The sequence below is a fragment of the Pelobates fuscus genome, chromosome 12 (assembly GCF_036172605.1).
Source record: "Pelobates fuscus isolate aPelFus1 chromosome 12, aPelFus1.pri, whole genome shotgun sequence".
Classification (NCBI taxonomy): Eukaryota; Metazoa; Chordata; class Amphibia; order Anura; family Pelobatidae; genus Pelobates; species Pelobates fuscus.
In genome coordinates, this window is record NC_086328.1 from 2,639,390 (window position 1) to 2,659,946 (window position 20,557).

Here is a 20,557-nt window from a genome sequence, read left to right on the forward strand (position 1 = left end):
CCTAGGCTTCTAATCAGACCTAGGCTTCTAATCAGACCTAGTCTTATAATCAGACCTAGTCTTATAATCAGGCCTAGTCTTATAATCAGGCCTAGTCTTATAATCAGACCTAGTCTTATAATCAGACCTAGTCTTATAATCAGGCCTAGTCTTATAATCAGGCCTAGGCTTCTAATCAGACCTAGTCTTATAATCAGACCTAGTCTTATAATCAGTCCTAGTCTTATAATCAGGCCTAGTCTTATAATCAGGCCTAGTCTTATAATCAGGCCTAGTCTTATAATCAGACCTAGTCTTATAATCAGACCTAGTCTTATAATCAGGCCTAGTCTTATAATCAGGCCTAGGCTTCTAATCAGACCTAGTCTTATAATCAGACCTAGTCTTATAATCAGTCCTAGTCTTATAATCAGGCCTAGTCTTATAATCAGGCCTAGTCTTATAATCAGACCTAGGCTTCTAATCAGACCTAGTCTTATAATCAGACCTACCGTATATACTCGTGTATAAGTCGATCTCATGTATAAGTCGAGTGCAGTTTTGTGACCAACAATTGTGAAATATGACTTTGTATCTGTGTGTAGGTGTGTGTCTTGCTATGTGCATGTGTATGTATGTATGTGTCTGTAATCTGCATGATTGTCATTATGTGTGACTGTGTCTTTGTATCTGTGTGCATGTGTGTGTGTGATTTTTTTTTTTTTAGGGGTAGTCTTCTATTCAGGCCCTTTTCATTTATTTTATTTTAATTTTTTTTTTTTAAACAAGATCCAAAATTTGGGTGGGGGGGTCATCTTATAGACAAGCAAACACAGTAGTTTGTCAGAGAGGGAAAATCGAAACAATGTTTTTCTCCTTATGTGCATAGTGTGCCCTGTCTGTGCCTGAACTATAGTGACCATAGATGCCACTAATACTTTAGTATCCGAGCATGATACGCAACAAAAGGTTAACAAACATTACAGGTGATTCCCTCTCTCTCTTGCTGCTTGCTGAATGTATTATCGGATGCTCAGGATGTTTCTTGTTAATGTCTGCGGATTTCATGTTTTTCTGTAGTTACTCACAGGGAACATGGTGAGTGGATAAACGGGCTCTTTCTTATTCTTTGGAAGGGAGGCCTGACACCATGGGAATCTATGCTCACTGATCATGTTTCCTGTTTCAGATGTTCCGTCACACCGACAGCCTGTTCCCCATATTGCTGAAGACCCTTTCCGATGAGTCTGATGAGGTAAGCTTTCCATTCTTACAAAAACACAAACAAATAATTAACGGTCTTCTCTTGAGTGGAGTACTATTCTTGACCTACTTGGTTGTCATATTGGAGTGTTTTAGTTTTTTATATAAAATTGGATGGCACAAACGCCATAACAGCTTATCCTTGGAGTGTTACTTTAATTAGGTTCACTTTGAGCCAGGGGTCTAACATCACTAGCTTCATTTTTATATTCGCTTCAGAAATGAGTGACATTTTTATTTTCTTCTGACAAATTCAAGATGTGCATGACCGGAATATTGCAACATCTACTACGGCACATTGCAGGGAGGGCAGGGGAACTGCTTGAATGAAAGAGGGGTTTCTGCTCTTGTTTGTCACTAACTTTGCATTTAGGCCTTTTGCTGTTTACGGAGAGTTTAAAATTAGAGTTGAGCGAACTGTAAAGTTCGGCTTCGTACCGAACATTACGATTTTTTGACCCCGAGCTCGGACATTTCAGTAACAGTTAGAGTTCGTTGTTCGGCGATTTAATGGTGCGTTTTGAAAAGCTGCAGGGCAGCCAATCAACAAGCGTTTGACTCGTGTGCCCTTAGAAGCCATCACAGCCATGCCTACTAATGGCATAGCTGTGATTGGCCAGTGCAGCATGTGACCCAGCCTCTATATAAGCTAGTAGGGGCATGTCTATTAAACAGTGAGCATCCTGTGGCTGCTCACTGTTAACATTTTTTTTTTTTTTTTTTTTTTTTAAAGGGGCCCCCCTCCGGAGCCCCCACTCGTGACGTGCGAGTGGGGGCATTTAATCTAAATGGGGGACCTATTGCCCCCACCCCTGAGCGGCGGGTGGGGGCCCTAAAGTAAAATAATGGGGGGGAGGACCTATTGTCCGGCCCCCACCCTCGAGCGGGAATCGGCTGTAACAGCTCAGTGTGGGAATCGAGTCCTCTCTCTCTCTCTCTCTCTCTGTGTAACATTGCTCAGTGTGGGAATCAGGTTCTCTCTCTCTGTGTAACATTGCTCAGTGTGGGAATCGGGTTCTCTCTCTCTGTGTAACATTGCTCAGTGTGGGAATCGGGTTCTCTCTCTTTGTGTAACATTGCTCAGTGTAGGAATCGGGTTCTCTCTCTCTCTGTGTAACATTGCTCAGTGTGGGAATCTGGTTCTCTCGCTCTCTGTGTAACATTGCTCAGTGTGGGAATCAGGTTCTCTCTCTCTCTGTGTAACATTGCTCAGTGTAGGAATCGGGTTCTCTCTCTCTCTCTCTGTGTAACATTGCTCAGTGTGGGAATCAGGTTCTCTCTCTCTCTGTGTAACATTGCTCAGTGTAGGAATCGGGTTCTCTCTCTCTCTCTCTGTGTAACATTGCTCAGTGTGGGAATCTGGTTCTCTCGCTCTCTGTGTAACATTGCTCAGTGTGGGAATCTGTCTCTCTCTCTCTCTGTGTAACATTGCTCAGTGTGGGAATCTGGTTCTCTCGCTCTCTGTGTAACATTGCTCAGTGTGGGAATCAGGTTCTCTCTCTCTCTGTGTAACATTGCTCAGTGTAGGAATCGGGTTCTCTCTCTCTCTGTGTAACATTGCTCAGTGTGGGAATCTGGTTCTCTCGCTCTCTGTGTAACATTGCTCAGTGTGGGAATCTGGCTCTCTCTCTCTCTGTGTAACATTGCTCAGTGTGGGAATCGGGTTCTCTCTCTCTCTCTCTCTCTCTCTCTGTGTAACATTGCTCAGTGTGGGAATCGGGTTCTCTCTCTCTCTGTGTAACATTGCTCAGTGTGGGAATCAGGTCCTCTCTCTCTCTGTGTAACATTGCTCAGTGTGGGAATCGGGTTCTCTCTCTCTCTCTCTCTCTCTCTCTGTAACATTGCTCAGTGTGGGAATCTGGTTCTCTCTCTCTGTGTAACATTGCTCAGTGTGGGAATCAGGTTCTCTCTCTCTCTGTGTAACATTGCTCAGTGTGGGAATCTGGTTCTCTCTCTCTCTCTGTGTAACATTGCTCAGTGTGGGAATCAGGTTCTCTCTCTCTCTGTGTAACATTGCTCAGTGTGGGAATCTGGTTTTCTCTCTCTCTCTGTGTAACATTGCTCAGTGTGGGAATCGGGTTCTCTCTCTCTCTCTCTGTGTAACATTGCTCAGTGTGGGAATCGTCGCTCTCTCTCTCTCTCTCTCTCTCTCTGTAACATTGCTCAGTGTGGGAATCGGGTTCTCTCGCTCTCTGTGTAACATTGCTCAGTGTGGGAATCGGGTTCTCTCTCTCTGTGTGTAACATTGCTCAGTGTGGGAATCGGGTTCTCTCTCTCTCTCTCTCTCTCTCTCTCTCTCTGTGTAACATTGCTCAGTGTGGGAATCGGGTTCTCTCTCTCTCTCTCTCTCTCTCTCTGTGTAACATTGCTCAGTGTGGGAATCAGGTTCTCTCTCTCTCTGTGTAACATTGCTCAGTGTGTGAATCAGGTCCTCTCTCTCTCTGTGTAACATTGCTCAGTGTGGGAATCGGGTTCTCTCTCTCTCTGTGTAATATTGCTCAGTGTGGGAATCGGGTTCTCTCTCTCTCTCTCTCTCTCTGTGTGTGTAACATTGCTCAGTGTGGGAATCGGGTTCTCTCTCTCTCTGTGTAACATTGCTCAGTGTGGGAATCGGGTTCTCTCTCTCTCTGTGTAATATTGCTCAGTGTGGGAATCGGGTTCTCTCTCTCTCTCTCTCTCTCTGTGTAACATTGCTCAGTGTGGGAATCGGGTTCTCTCTCTCTCTCTGTGTAACATTGCTCAGTGTGGGAATCGGGTTCTCTCTCTCTCTGTGTAATATTGCTCAGTGTGGGAATCGGGTTCTCTCTCTCTCTCTCTCTGTGTAACATTGCTCAGTGTGGGAATCGGGTTCTCTCTCTCTCTGTGTAATATTGCTCAGTGTGGGAATCGGGTTCTCTCTCTCTCTCTCTCTCTCTCTCTCTCTGTGTAACATTGCTCAGTGTGGGAATCGGGTTCTCTCTCTCTCTCTCTCTCTGTGTAACATTGCTCAGTGTGGGAATCGGGTTCTCTCTCTCTCTCTCTCTCTCTCTCTCTGTGTAACATTGCTCAGTGTGGGAATCGGGTTCTCTCTCTCTCTCTCTCTCTGTGTAACATTGCTCAGTGTGGGAATCGGGTTCTCTCTCTCTCTGTGTAACATTGCTCAGTGTGGGAATCGGGTTCTCTCTCTGTGTAATATTGCTCAGTGTGGGAATCGGGTTCTCTCTCTCTCTCTCTCTCTCTCTCTCTCTCTCTCTGTGTAACATTGCTCAGTGTGGGAATCGGGTTCTCTCTCTCTCTCTCTCTCTCTCTCTCTGTGTAACATTGCTCAGTGTGGGAATCGGGTTCTCTCTCTCTCTCTCTGTGTAACATTGCTCAGTGTGGGAATCAGGTTCTCTCTCTCTCTGTGTAACATTGCTCAGTGTGGGAATCGGGTTCTCTCTCTCTCTCCGTGTAACATTGCTCAGTGTGGGAATCGGGTTCTCTCTCTCTCTCTGTGTAACATTGCTCAGTGTGAGAATCGGGTTCTCTCTCTCAGTAACATTGCTCAGCGTGGGAATCGGGTTCTCTCTCTCTCTCTCTCTCTGTGTAACATTGCTCAGTGTGGGAATCGGGTTCTCTATCTCTCTCTGTGTAACATTGCTCAGTGTGGGAATCGGGTTCTCTCTCTCTCTCTGTGTAACATTGCTCAGTGTGGGAATCGGGTTCTCTCTCTCTCTCTCTGTGTAACATTGCTCAGTGTGGGAATCGGGTTCTCTCTCTCTCTGTGTAACATTGCTCAGTGTAGGAATCGGGTTCTCTCTCTCTGTGTAACATTGCTCAGTGTGAGAATCGGGTTCTCTCTCTCTGTGTAACATTGCTCAGTGTGAGAATCGGGTTCTCTCTCTCTCTGTGTAACATTGCTCAGTGTGGGAATCGGGTTCTCTCTCTCTCTCTGTGTAACATTGCTCAGTGTGGGAATCGGGTTCTCTCTCTCTCTATCTGTGTAACATTGCTCAGTGTAGGAATCGGGTTCTCTCTCTCTCTCTTTGTAACATTGCTCAGTGTGGGAATCGGGTTCTCTCTCTCTCTGTGTAACATTGCTCAGTGTGGGAATCGGGTTCTCTTTCTCTGTGTAACATTGCTCAGTGTGGGAATCGGGTTCTCTCTCTCTCTGTGTAACATTGCTCAGTGTGGGAATCGGGTTCTTTCTCTGTGTAACATTGCTCAGTGTGGGAATCGGGTTCTCTCTCTCTCTCTCTCTCTCTCTGTGTAACATTGCTCAGTGTGGGAATCGGGTTCTCTCTCTCTCTCTCTCTCTCTGTGTAACATTGCTCAGTGTGGGAATCGGGTTCTCTCTCTCTCTCTCTCTCTCTCTCTCTGTAACATTGCTCAGTGTGGGAATCAGGTTCTCTCTCTCTGTGTAACATTGCTCAGTGTGGGAATCGGGTTCTCTCTCTCTGTGTAACATTGCTCAGTGTGGGAATCGGGTTCTCTCTCTTTGTGTAACATTGCTCAGTGTAGGAATCGGGTTCTCTCTCTCTCTGTGTAACATTGCTCAGTGTGGGAATCTGGTTCTCTCGCTCTCTGTGTAACATTGCTCAGTGTGGGAATCTGGTTCTCTCGCTCTCTGTGTAACATTGCTCAGTGTGGGAATCAGGTTCTCTCTCTCTCTGTGTAACATTGCTCAGTGTAGGAATCGGGTTCTCTCTCTCTCTCTGTGTAACATTGCTCAGTGTGGGAATCTGGTTCTCTCGCTCTCTGTGTAACATTGCTCAGTGTGGGAATCTGTCTCTCTCTCTCTCTGTGTAACATTGCTCAGTGTGGGAATCTGGTTCTCTCGCTCTCTGTGTAACATTGCTCAGTGTGGGAATCAGGTTCTCTCTCTCTCTGTGTAACATTGCTCAGTGTAGGAATCGGGTTCTCTCTCTCTCTGTGTAACATTGCTCAGTGTGGGAATCTGGTTCTCTCGCTCTCTGTGTAACATTGCTCAGTGTGGGAATCTGGCTCTCTCTCTCTCTGTGTAACATTGCTCAGTGTGGGAATCGGGTTCTCTCTCTCTCTCTCTCTCTCTCTCTGTGTAACATTGCTCAGTGTGGGAATCGGGTTCTCTCTCTCTCTGTGTAACATTGCTCAGTGTGGGAATCAGGTCCTCTCTCTCTCTGTGTAACATTGCTCAGTGTGGGAATCGGGTTCTCTCTCTCTCTCTCTCTCTCTCTCTGTAACATTGCTCAGTGTGGGAATCTGGTTCTCTCTCTCTGTGTAACATTGCTCAGTGTGGGAATCAGGTTCTCTCTCTCTCTGTGTAACATTGCTCAGTGTGGGAATCTGGTTCTCTCTCTCTCTCTGTGTAACATTGCTCAGTGTGGGAATCAGGTTCTCTCTCTCTCTGTGTAACATTGCTCAGTGTGGGAATCTGGTTTTCTCTCTCTCTCTGTGTAACATTGCTCAGTGTGGGAATCGGGTTCTCTCTCTCTCTCTCTGTGTAACATTGCTCAGTGTGGGAATCGTCGCTCTCTCTCTCTCTCTCTCTCTCTCTGTAACATTGCTCAGTGTGGGAATCGGGTTCTCTCGCTCTCTGTGTAACATTGCTCAGTGTGGGAATCGGGTTCTCTCTCTCTGTGTGTAACATTGCTCAGTGTGGGAATCGGGTTCTCTCTCTCTCTCTCTCTCTCTCTCTCTCTCTGTGTAACATTGCTCAGTGTGGGAATCGGGTTCTCTCTCTCTCTCTCTCTCTCTCTCTGTGTAACATTGCTCAGTGTGGGAATCAGGTTCTCTCTCTCTCTGTGTAACATTGCTCAGTGTGTGAATCAGGTCCTCTCTCTCTCTGTGTAACATTGCTCAGTGTGGGAATCGGGTTCTCTCTCTCTCTGTGTAATATTGCTCAGTGTGGGAATCGGGTTCTCTCTCTCTCTCTCTCTCTCTGTGTGTGTAACATTGCTCAGTGTGGGAATCGGGTTCTCTCTCTCTCTGTGTAACATTGCTCAGTGTGGGAATCGGGTTCTCTCTCTCTCTGTGTAATATTGCTCAGTGTGGGAATCGGGTTCTCTCTCTCTCTCTCTCTCTCTGTGTAACATTGCTCAGTGTGGGAATCGGGTTCTCTCTCTCTCTCTGTGTAACATTGCTCAGTGTGGGAATCGGGTTCTCTCTCTCTCTGTGTAATATTGCTCAGTGTGGGAATCGGGTTCTCTCTCTCTCTCTCTCTGTGTAACATTGCTCAGTGTGGGAATCGGGTTCTCTCTCTCTCTGTGTAATATTGCTCAGTGTGGGAATCGGGTTCTCTCTCTCTCTCTCTCTCTCTCTCTCTCTCTGTGTAACATTGCTCAGTGTGGGAATCGGGTTCTCTCTCTCTCTCTCTCTCTGTGTAACATTGCTCAGTGTGGGAATCGGGTTCTCTCTCTCTCTCTCTCTCTCTCTCTCTGTGTAACATTGCTCAGTGTGGGAATCGGGTTCTCTCTCTCTCTCTCTCTCTGTGTAACATTGCTCAGTGTGGGAATCGGGTTCTCTCTCTCTCTGTGTAACATTGCTCAGTGTGGGAATCGGGTTCTCTCTCTGTGTAATATTGCTCAGTGTGGGAATCGGGTTCTCTCTCTCTCTCTCTCTCTCTCTCTCTCTCTGTGTAACATTGCTCAGTGTGGGAATCGGGTTCTCTCTCTCTCTCTCTCTCTCTCTCTCTCTGTGTAACATTGCTCAGTGTGGGAATCGGGTTCTCTCTCTCTCTCTGTGTAACATTGCTCAGTGTGGGAATCAGGTTCTCTCTCTCTCTGTGTAACATTGCTCAGTGTGGGAATCGGGTTCTCTCTCTCTCTCTGTGTAACATTGCTCAGTGTGGGAATCGGGTTCTCTCTCTCTCTCTGTGTAACATTGCTCAGTGTGAGAATCGGGTTCTCTCTCTCAGTAACATTGCTCAGCGTGGGAATCGGGTTCTCTCTCTCTCTCTCTCTCTGTGTAACATTGCTCAGTGTGGGAATCGGGTTCTCTATCTCTCTCTGTGTAACATTGCTCAGTGTGGGAATCGGGTTCTCTCTCTCTCTCTGTGTAACATTGCTCAGTGTGGGAATCGGGTTCTCTCTCTCTCTCTCTGTGTAACATTGCTCAGTGTGGGAATCGGGTTCTCTCTCTCTCTGTGTAACATTGCTCAGTGTAGGAATCGGGTTCTCTCTCTCTGTGTAACATTGCTCAGTGTGAGAATCGGGTTCTCTCTCTCTGTGTAACATTGCTCAGTGTGAGAATCGGGTTCTCTCTCTCTCTGTGTAACATTGCTCAGTGTGGGAATCGGGTTCTCTCTCTCTCTCTGTGTAACATTGCTCAGTGTGGGAATCGGGTTCTCTCTCTCTCTATCTGTGTAACATTGCTCAGTGTAGGAATCGGGTTCTCTCTCTCTCTCTTTGTAACATTGCTCAGTGTGGGAATCGGGTTCTCTCTCTCTCTGTGTAACATTGCTCAGTGTGGGAATCGGGTTCTCTTTCTCTGTGTAACATTGCTCAGTGTGGGAATCGGGTTCTCTCTCTCTCTGTGTAACATTGCTCAGTGTGGGAATCGGGTTCTTTCTCTGTGTAACATTGCTCAGTGTGGGAATCGGGTTCTCTCTCTCTCTCTCTCTCTCTCTGTGTAACATTGCTCAGTGTGGGAATCGGGTTCTCTCTCTCTCTCTCTCTGTGTAACATTGCTCAGTGTGAGAATCAGGTTCTCTCTCTCTCTGTGTAACATTGCTCAGTGTGGGAATCGGGTTCTCTCTCTCTCTCTCTCTGTGTAACATTGCTCAGTGTGGGAATCAGGTTCTCTCTCTCTCTGTGTAACATTGCTCAGTGTGGGAATCAGGTTCTCTCTCTCTCTGTGTAACATTGCTCAGTGTGGGAATCAGGTTCTCTCTCTCTCTCTCTCTCTGTGTAACATTGCTCAGTGTGGGAATCGGGTTCTCTCTCTCTCTGTGTAACATTGCTCAGTGTGGGAATCGGGTTCTCTCTCTCTCTGTGTAACATTGCTCAGTGTGGGAATCGGGTTCTCTCTCTCTGTGTGTAACATTGCTCAGTGTGGGAATCGGGTTCTCTCTCTCTCTGTGTAACATTGCTCAGTGTGGGAATCGGGTTCTCTCTCTCTCTGTGTAACATTGCTCAGTGTGAGAATCGGGTTCTCTCTCTCAGTAACATTGCTCAGTGTGGGAATCGGGTTCTCTCTCTCTCTCTGTGTAAAATTGCTCAGTGTGGGAATCGGGTTCTCTCTCTCTCTCTCTCTGTGTAACATTGCTCAGTGTGGGAATCTGGTTCTCTCTCTGTCTGTGTACCATTGCTCAGTGTGGGAATCGGGTTCTCTCTCTCTCTGTGTAACATTGCTCAGTGTGGGAATCTGGTTCTCTCGCTCTCTGTGTAACATTGCTCAGTGTGGGAATCTGGTTCTCTCGCTCTCTGTGTAACATTGCTCAGTGTGGGAATCAGGTTCTCTCTCTCTCTGTGTAACATTGCTCAGTGTAGGAATCGGGTTCTCTCTCTCTCTCTCTGTGTAACATTGCTCAGTGTGGGAATCTGGTTCTCTCGCTCTCTGTGTAACATTGCTCAGTGTGGGAATCTGTCTCTCTCTCTCTCTGTGTAACATTGCTCAGTGTGGGAATCTGGTTCTCTCGCTCTCTGTGTAACATTGCTCAGTGTGGGAATCAGGTTCTCTCTCTCTCTGTGTAACATTGCTCAGTGTAGGAATCGGGTTCTCTCTCTCTCTGTGTAACATTGCTCAGTGTGGGAATCTGGTTCTCTCGCTCTCTGTGTAACATTGCTCAGTGTGGGAATCTGGCTCTCTCTCTCTCTGTGTAACATTGCTCAGTGTGGGAATCGGGTTCTCTCTCTCTCTCTCTCTCTCTCTCTCTGTAACATTGCTCAGTGTGGGAATCGGGTTCTCTCTCTCTCTGTGTAACATTGCTCAGTGTGGGAATCAGGTCCTCTCTCTCTCTGTGTAACATTGCTCAGTGTGGGAATCGGGTTCTCTCTCTCTCTCTCTCTCTCTCTCTGTAACATTGCTCAGTGTGGGAATCTGGTTCTCTCTCTCTGTGTAACATTGCTCAGTGTGGGAATCAGGTTCTCTCTCTCTCTGTGTAACATTGCTCAGTGTGGGAATCTGGTTCTCTCTCTCTCTCTGTGTAACATTGCTCAGTGTGGGAATCAGGTTCTCTCTCTCTCTGTGTAACATTGCTCAGTGTGGGAATCTGGTTTTCTCTCTCTCTCTGTGTAACATTGCTCAGTGTGGGAATCGGGTTCTCTCTCTCTCTCTCTGTGTAACATTGCTCAGTGTGGGAATCGTCGCTCTCTCTCTCTCTCTCTCTCTCTCTCTGTAACATTGCTCAGTGTGGGAATCGGGTTCTCTCGCTCTCTGTGTAACATTGCTCAGTGTGGGAATCGGGTTCTCTCTCTCTGTGTGTAACATTGCTCAGTGTGGGAATCGGGTTCTCTCTCTCTCTCTCTCTCTCTCTCTCTCTGTGTAACATTGCTCAGTGTGGGAATCGGGTTCTCTCTCTCTCTCTCTCTCTCTGTGTAACATTGCTCAGTGTGGGAATCAGGTTCTCTCTCTCTCTGTGTAACATTGCTCAGTGTGGGAATCAGGTCCTCTCTCTCTCTGTGTAACATTGCTCAGTGTGGGAATCGGGTTCTCTCTCTCTCTGTGTAATATTGCTCAGTGTGGGAATCGGGTTCTCTCTCTCTCTCTCTCTCTCTCTCTGTGTGTGTAACATTGCTCAGTGTGGGAATCGGGTTCTCTCTCTGTGTAACATTGCTCAGTGTGGGAATCGGGTTCTCTCTCTCTCTGTGTAATATTGCTCAGTGTGGGAATCGGGTTCTCTCTCTCTCTCTCTCTCTCTGTGTAACATTGCTCAGTGTGGGAATCGGGTTCTCTCTCTCTCTCTGTGTAACATTGCTCAGTGTGGGAATCGGGTTCTCTCTCTCTCTCTCTCTGTGTAACATTGCTCAGTGTGGGAATCAGGTTCTCTCTCTCTCTGTGTAACATTGCTCAGTGTGTGAATCAGGTCCTCTCTCTCTCTGTGTAACATTGCTCAGTGTGGGAATCGGGTTCTCTCTCTCTCTGTGTAATATTGCTCAGTGTGGGAATCGGGTTCTCTCTCTCTCTCTCTCTCTGTGTAACATTGCTCAGTGTGGGAATCGGGTTCTCTCTCTCTCTGTGTAATATTGCTCAGTGTGGGAATCGGGTTCTCTCTCTCTCTCTCTCTCTCTCTGTGTAACATTGCTCAGTGTGGGAATCGGGTTCTCTCTCTCTCTCTCTCTCTGTGTAACATTGCTCAGTGTGGGAATCGGGTTCTCTCTCTCTCTCTCTCTCTCTCTGTGTAACATTGCTCAGTGTGGGAATCGGGTTCTCTCTCTCTCTCTCTCTCTCTCTGTGTAACATTGCTCAGTGTGGGAATCGGGTTCTCTCTCTCTCTGTGTAACATTGCTCAGTGTGGGAATCGGGTTCTCTCTCTGTGTAATATTGCTCAGTGTGGGAATCGGGTTCTCTCTCTCTCTCTCTCTCTCTCTCTCTCTGTGTAACATTGCTCAGTGTGGGAATCGGGTTCTCTCTCTCTCTCTCTCTCTCTCTCTGTGTAACATTGCTCAGTGTGGGAATCGGGTTCTCTCTCTCTCTCTGTGTAACATTGCTCAGTGTGGGAATCAGGTTCTCTCTCTCTGTGTGTAACATTGCTCAGTGTGGGAATCGGGTTCTCTCTCTCTCTCTGTGTAACATTGCTCAGTGTGGGAATCGGGTTCTCTCTCTCTCTCTGTGTAACATTGCTCAGTGTGAGAATCGGGTTCTCTCTCTCAGTAACATTGCTCAGTGTGGGAATCGGGTTCTCTATCTCTCTCTGTGTAACATTGCTCAGTGTGGGAATCGGGTTCTCTCTCTCTCTCTGTGTAACATTGCTCAGTGTGGGAATCGGGTTCTCTCTCTCTCTCTCTGTGTAACATTGCTCAGTGTGGGAATCGGGTTCTCTCTCTCTCTGTGTAACATTGCTCAGTGTAGGAATCGGGTTCTCTCTCTCTGTGTAACATTGCTCAGTGTGAGAATCGGGTTCTCTCTCTCTGTGTAACATTGCTCAGTGTGAGAATCGGGTTCTCTCTCTCTCTGTGTAACATTGCTCAGTGTGGGAATCGGGTTCTCTCTCTCTCTCTGTGTAACATTGCTCAGTGTGGGAATCGGGTTCTCTCTCTCTCTATCTGTGTAACATTGCTCAGTGTAGGAATCGGGTTCTCTCTCTCTCTCTTTGTAACATTGCTCAGTGTGGGAATCGGGTTCTCTCTCTCTCTGTGTAACATTGCTCAGTGTGGGAATCGGGTTCTCTTTCTCTGTGTAACATTGCTCAGTGTGGGAATCGGGTTCTCTCTCTCTCTGTGTAACATTGCTCAGTGTGGGAATCGGGTTCTTTCTCTGTGTAACATTGCTCAGTGTGGGAATCGGGTTCTCTCTCTCTCTCTCTCTCTCTCTCTGTGTAACATTGCTCAGTGTGGGAATCGGGTTCTCTCTCTCTCTCTCTCTGTGTAACATTGCTCAGTGTGAGAATCAGGTTCTCTCTCTCTCTGTGTAACATTGCTCAGTGTGGGAATCGGGTTCTCTCTCTCTCTCTCTGTGTAACATTGCTCAGTGTGGGAATCAGGTTCTCTCTCTCTCTGTGTAACATTGCTCAGTGTGGGAATCAGGTTCTCTCTCTCTCTCTCTCTCTGTGTAACATTGCTCAGTGTGGGAATCGGGTTCTCTCTCTCTCTGTGTAACATTGCTCAGTGTGGGAATCTGGTTCTCTCTCTCTGTGTAACATTGCTCAGTGTGGGAATCGGGTTCTCTCTCTCTCTGTGTAACATTGCTCAGTGTGGGAATCGGGTTCTCTCTCTCTCTGTGTAACATTGCTCAGTGTGGGAATCGGGTTCTCTCTCTCTGTGTGTAACATTGCTCAGTGTGGGAATCGGGTTCTCTCTCTCTCTGTGTAACATTGCTCAGTGTGGGAATCGGGTTCTCTCTCTCTCTGTGTAACATTGCTCAGTGTGAGAATCGGGTTCTCTCTCTCAGTAACATTGCTCAGTGTGGGAATCGGGTTCTCTCTCTCTCTCTGTGTAAAATTGCTCAGTGTGGGAATCGGGTTCTCTCTCTCTCTCTCTCTGTGTAACATTGCTCAGTGTGGGAATCTGGTTCTCTCTCTGTCTGTGTAACATTGCTCAGTGTGGGAATCGGGTTCTCTCTCTCTCTGTGTAACATTGCTCAGTGTGGGAATCGGGTTCTCTCTCTGTCTGTGTAACATTGCTCAGTGTGGGAATCTGGTTCTCTCTCTGTCTGTGTAACATTGCTCAGTGTGGGAATCGGGTTCTCTCTCTCTCTGTGTAACATTGCTCAGTGTAGGAATCGGGTTCTCTCTCTCTCTCTGTGTAACATTGCTCAGTGTGGGAATCTGGTTCTCTCTCTCTGTGTAACATTGCTCAGTGTGGGAATCGGGTTCTCTCTCTCTCTCTGTGTAACATTACTCAGTGTGTGAATCGGGTTCTCTCTCGCTCTCGGTGTAACATTGCTCAGTGTGTGAATCGGGTTCTCTCTCTCTCTCTCTGTGTAACATTGCTCAGTGTGGGAATCGGGTTCTCTCTCTCTCGGTGTAACATTGCTCAGTGTGTGAATCGGGTTCTCTCTCTCTCTCTCTCTCTCTCTCTCTGTGTAACATTGCTCAGTGTGTGAATCGGGTTCTCTCTCTCTCTATCTGTGTAACATTGCTCAGTGTAGGAATCGGGTTCTCTCTCTCTCTTTGTAACATTGCTCAGTGTGGGAATCGGGTTCTCTCTCTCTCTGTGTAACATTGCTCAGTGTGGGAATCGGGTTCTCTTTCTCTGTGTAACATTGCTCAGTGTGGGAATCGGGTTCTCTCTCTCTCTGTGTAACATTGCTCAGTGTGGGAATCGGGTTCTCTTTCTCTGTGTAACATTGCTCAGTGTGGGAATCGGGTTCTCTCTCTCTCTCTCTCTCTCTCTCTCTCTCTCTCTCTCTCTGTGTAACATTGCTCAGTGTGGGAATCGGGTTCTCTCTCTCTCTCTCTGTGTAACATTGCTCAGTGTGAGAATCAGGTTCTCTCTCTCTCTGTGTAACATTGCTCAGTGTGGGAATCGGGTTCTCTCTCTCTCTCTCTCTCTCTCTGTGTAACATTGCTCAGTGTGGGAATCGGGTTCTCTCTCTCTGTGTAACATTGCTCAGTGTGGGAATCTGGTTCTCTCTCTCTGTGTAACATTGCTCAGTGTGGGAATCGGGTTCTCTCTCTCTCTGTGTAACATTGCTCAGTGTGGGAATCGGGTTCTCTCTCTCTCTGTGTAACATTGCTCAGTGTGGGAATCGGGTTCTCTCTCTCTCTGTGTAACATTGCTCAGTGTGGGAATCGGGTTCTCTCTCTCTCTGTGTAACATTGCTCAGTGTGGGAATCGGGTTCTCTCTCTCTCTCTGTGTAACATTGCTCAGTGTGGGAATCGGGTTCTCTCTCTCTCTGTGTAACATTGCTCAGTGTGAGAATCGGGTTCTCTCTCTCAGTAACATTGCTCAGTGTGGGAATCGGGTTCTCTCTCTCGCTGTGTAAAATTGCTCAGTGTGGGAATCGGGTTCTCTCTCTCTCTCTCTCTGTGTAACATTGCTCAGTGTGGGAATCAGGTTCTCTCTCTCTCTGTGTAACATTGCTCAGTGTGGGAATCGGGTTCTCTCTCTCTCTCTCTCTCTCTCTCTGTGTAACATTGCTCAGTGTGGGAATCGGGTTCTCTCTCTCTCTGTGTAACATTGCTCAGTGTGGGAATCTGGTTCTCTCTCTGTCTGTGTAACATTGCTCAGTGTGGGAATCGGGTTCTCTCTCTCTCTGTGTAACATTGCTCAGTGTAGGAATCGGGTTCTCTCTCTCTCTGTGTAACATTGCTCAGTGTGGGAATCTGGTTCTCTCTCTCTGTGTAACATTGCTCAGTGTGGGAATCGGGTTCTCTCTCTCTCTCTGTGTAACATTACTCAGTGTGTGAATCGGGTTCTCTCTCGCTCTCGGTGTAACATTGCTCAGTGTGTGAATCGGGTTCTCTCTCTCTCTCTGTGTAACATTGCTCAGTGTGGGAATCGGGTTCTCTCTCTCTCTCTCGGTGTAACATTGCTCAGTGTGGGAATCGGGTTCTCTCTCTCTCTCTCGGTGTAACATTGCTCAGTGTGGGAATCGGGTTCTCTCTCTCTCTCTCTCTCTCTCTGTGTAACATTGCTCAGTGTGGGAATCGGGTTCTCTCTCTCTCTCTGTGTAACATTGCTCAGTGTGGGAATCGGGTTCTCTCTCTCTCTCTCGGTGTAACATTGCTCAGTGTGGGAATCGGGTTCTCTCTCTCTCTCTCTCTCTGTGTAACATTGCTCAGTGTGTGAATCGGGTTCTCTCTCTCGGTGTAACATTGCTCAGTGTAGGAATCGGGTTCTCTCTCTCTCTGTGTAACATTGCTCAGTGTGGGAATCTGGTTCTCTCTCTCTGTGTAACATTGCTCAGTGTGGGAATCGGGTTCTCTCTCTCTCTCTGTGTAACATTACTCAGTGTGTGAATCGGGTTCTCTCTCGCTCTCTGTGTAACATTGCTCAGTGTGGGAATCGGGTTCTCTCTCTCTCTGTGTAACATTGGTCAGTGTGGGAATCAGGTTCTCTCTCTCTCTCGGTGTAACATTGCTCAGTGTGAGAATCGGGTTCTCTCTCTCTCTCTCTGTGTAACATTGCTCAGTGTGAGAATCTGGTTCTCTCGCTCTCTGTGTAACATTGCTCAGTGTGAGAATCTGGTTCTCTCGCTCTCTGTGTAACATTGCTCAGTGTGAGAATCGGGTTCTCTCTCTTTGTGTAACATTGCTCAGTGTGGGAATCGGGTTCTCTCTCTCTCTGTGTAACATTGCTCAGTGTGGGAATCGGCTCCTCTTTCTCAGTAATATTTCATTTGATAGGATTTAGATGCTTTAACTTGGTAATGTTGCACTATGTAGTTATGTTTTTATATATGTATAATGCAGTCTAATATCACACTGAGCAAGAAGCTAACTCCTCTGGCTTTGCATAAACACACTGTGAGAATAGATTTTATTAAAAATACAAGAAAAATGGTAACTTTTGTAGCGTTTTAACTGTTTGTACTTGTTTCCACGGGCAGCTGCTTGTCTGTAATGGAGACACTGCAGAGCAGGGTTTGTAACATTTTTCGTGCCTTTAACCCCATTGGTAGTCCAGTGGGCCACTATGACCCCTTCAGGGCATTTCCAATGCGATCTGAGAATATCTGTGATTTACTGATGGCAATCAAAGTAATGCAAATTTTACCGAGAACTACTGCCCATGATTGTAATGGAGGGAAATACTAAATTTGTGTCAGAGGTTTTTAAAAATAACAATGTGGACCCCTGGTTAATCACCATGTTTCAGAGACCGACATGTATAAACCTGCCACTTAATACTAAGAGCAGAAGGAAATGTGTTTTAGGGGCACATGATGCCAATCTAGTAAGACAATGACATTGGGATCACCTGTGACTGTACTAATCTCTGGGATTCTGGAGAATGGAGAGGATTGCAGTAAGCATTGAAAGTGTTAATAAATCTGAGCCACATGTTGCCAGCAGATCTATGCCCGAGCTGCGGGATTGCAGTGCTTGTTTCCATAGTGACTGGGAAGGCCAGGACTCTGCTGCAGAGCAATCTAGTGTTTGGGACTGTGCCTTTTGCATGCTAATGTGCTGCTATTCTTCAGCCTTTGCAAACTGGGAGATCCCAATATCCCTTCCTCCTAGGGGCTGGCTGATTGTTAGGGAGATGTGAAAGGAAGGCTATTTTCCTGCCACTGGGTTAAATAATGCACTGTCTAATGATATTGCAGGCTCTGGAACAAAATGGTTAAATCTTTCTGCCACAGAACCTTCCAGTAGGGAGGAATTGAATGTTTTTGGCTCACTGACCAGCTGCAGCGTGCTAAAGGTTAATAATGGCTTGCTGCTCAGCGTGATTGACATTCCAACAGGAGGAGAGTTAATGAGGGGCACAAATCCCTGTTCTTTGCAGGATAAGAAGGTGGTGTATATTAAAAATGTGGGCCCCCAGCACATGACATTAAGTACTGGGCTAGGCTGGAAATGAAGGCCTTGTGTTGTGTGTGTATATATGACAGTACTGGTTAACATGAAGCAGTAAGTGCCTAGCATGCATTTTATCTCTACCCACTTGCACGCTTTATTGCATCAGACGTGGTGTTGTGGCGCAATGTGTGCGTGCTCTACCTGGGGACTTCTATAACTTAACCAGCCTTAAAAATGCAGACTATACACCCGCAATATTATTATTATTATTATTTTATTTATAGAGCGCCGTCAAATTCCGCAGCGCTTTACAATGGGTGGACGAACAGACGTGTAGTTGTAACCAGACAAGTTGGACACACAGGAACAGAGGGGTTGAGGGCCCTGCTCAATGAGCTTACATGCTAGAGGGAGTGGGGTAAAATAACACAAAAAGGTAAGGATAGTATTAGACTAGTGACAGTTGCAGAAGAGGAATCAGTTGGGAGCTATTAACAGTTTAATTGATACGCTTTTATTAAGAAGTGGGTTTTTAATGATTTTTTGAAGGAGTGGAGACTGGGTGAGCATCTAACGGAGGAGGGAAGCGAGTTCCACAGGAACAGTGCCAATATGTCACGGGCAAGGAAACCAGCACTGTCTTTTTAACCCCGAATGAAAAATGAATGCTAGTCCTACGTATTACTGTTGGTCCTGACTGAATTAATACAAATTGTATATTTGACCAGATCTGGACTTTTTGTAACCTACTAATATAGCTGCAGTGATAATACACTGTGTGCAGGGAGACAGGGGACCTCCTTACACCATAACCTTATAGCTGCAGTTATAATACACTGTGTGCAGGGAGACAGGGGACCTCCTTACACCATAACATTATAACTGCAGTTATAATACACTGTGTGCGGGGAGACAGGGGACCTCCTTACACCATAACCTTATAGCTGCAGTTATAATACACTGTGTGCGGGGAGACGAGGGACCTCCTTACACCATAACCTTAAAGCTGCAGTTAGAATACACTGTGTGCAGGGAGACAGGGGACCTCCTTACACCATAACCTTATAGCTGCAGTTATAATACACTGTGTGCGGGGAGACAGGGGACCTCCTTACACCATAACCTTATAGCTGCAGTTATAATACACTGTGTGCGGGGAGACAGGGGACCTCCTTACACCATAACCTTATAGCTGCAGTTATAATACACTGTGTGCGGGGAGACAGGGGACCTCCTTACACCATAACCTTATAGCTGCAGTTATAATACACTGTGTGCAGGGAGACAGGGGACCTCCTTACACCATAACATTATAACTGCAGTTATAATACACTGTGTGCGGGGAGACAGGGGACCTCCTTACACCATAACCTTATAGCTGCAGTTATAATACACTGTGTGCGGGGAGACGAGGGACCTCCTTACACCATAACCTTATACCTGCAGTTAGAATACACTGTTTGCGGGGAGACAGGGGACCTCCTTACACCATAACCTTATAGCTACAGTTATAATACACTGTGTGTGGGGAGACAGGGGATGTACTTACACCATAACCTTATAGCTGCAGTTATAATACACTGTGTGCAGGGAGACAGGGGACCTCCTTACACCATAACCTTATAGCTGCCGTTATAATACACTGTGTGCGGGGAGACAGGGGACCTCCTTACACCATAACCTTATAGCTGCAGTTATAATACACTGTGTGCGGGGAGACAGGGGCCCTCCTTACACCATAACCTTATAGCTGCAGTTAGAATACACTGTGTGCAGGGAGACAGGGGACCTCCTTACATCATAACCTTATAGCTGCAGTTAGAATACACTGTGTGCGGGGAGACAGGGGACCTCCTTACACCATAACCTTATAGCTGCAGTTATAATACACTGTGTGCGGGGAGACAGGGGACCTCCTTACACCATAACATTATAACTGCAGTTATAATACACTGTGTGCGAGGAGACAGGGGACCTCCTTACACCATAACCTTATAGCTGCAGTTATAATACACTGTGTGCAGGGAGACAGGGGACCTCCTTACACCATAACATTATAACTGCAGTTATAATACACTGTGTGCGGGGAGACAGGGGACCTCCTTACACCATAACCTTATAGCTGCAGTTATAATACACTGTGTGCAGGGAGACAGGGGACCTCCTTACACCATAACATTATAACTGCAGTTATAATACACTGTGTGCGGGGAGACAGGGGACCTCCTTACACCATAACCTTATAGCTGCAGTTATAATACACTGTGTGCAGGGAGACAGGGGACCTCCTTACACCATAACCTTATAGCTGCAGTTATAATACACTGTGTGCGGGGAGACAGGGGACCTCCTTACACCATAACCTTATAGCTGCAGTTATAATACACTGTGTGCGGGGAGACAGGGGACCTCCTTACACCATAACATTATAACTGCAGTTATAATACACTGTGTGCGGGGAGACAGGGGACCTCCTTACACCATAACCTTATAGCTGCAGTTATAATACACTGTGTGCGGGGAGACGAGGGACCTCCTTACACCATAACCTTATAGCTGCAGTTAGAATACACTGTTTGCGGGGAGACAGGGGACCTCCTTACACCATAACCTTATAGCTGCAGTTATAATACACTGTGTGCGGGGAGACAGGGGACCTCCTTACACCATAACCTTATAGCTGCAGTTATAATACACTGTGTGCGGGGAGACAGGGGACCTCCTTACACCATAACCTTATAGCTGCAGTTATAATACACTGTGTGCAGGGAGACAGGGGACCTCCTTACACCATAACATTATAACTGCAGTTATAATACACTGTGTGCGGGGAGACAGGGGACCTCCTTACACCATAACCTTATAGCTGCAGTTATAATACACTGTGTGCAGGGAGACGAGGGACCTCCTTACACCATAACCTTATAGCTGCAGTTAGAATACACTGTTTGCGGGGAGACAGGGGACCTCCTTACACCATAACCTTATAGCTGCAGTTATAATACACCGTGTGCGGGGAGACAGGGGACCTCCTTACACCATAACCTTATAGCTGCAGTTATAATACACTGTGTGCGGGGAGACAGGGGCCCTCCTTACACCATAACCTTATAGCTGCAGTTATAATACACTGTGTGCAGGGAGACAGGGACCTCCTTACACCATAACCTTATAGCTGCAGTTATAATACACTGTGTGCGGGGAGACAGGGGACCTCCTTACACCATAACCTTATAGCTGCAGTTATAATACACTGTGTGCGGGGAGACAGGGGACCTCCTTACACCATAACCTTATAGCTGCAGTTATAA

At 46.7% G+C, this 20,557-nt stretch overlaps 1 protein-coding gene across 1 annotated transcript in view; it reads left to right on the plus strand.

Moving 5' to 3' along the window:
- VAC14 (VAC14 component of PIKFYVE complex) overlaps nt 1-20,557 on the plus strand; it is an 84,898-nt gene that overhangs the window by 52,010 nt on the left and 12,331 nt on the right. Inside the window, exon 12 of the mRNA XM_063438054.1 lies at nt 1,169-1,234. Coding sequence (XP_063294124.1) covers nt 1,169-1,234 — 66 coding nt within the window. The remainder of the gene's footprint in view (nt 1-1,168; nt 1,235-20,557) is intronic.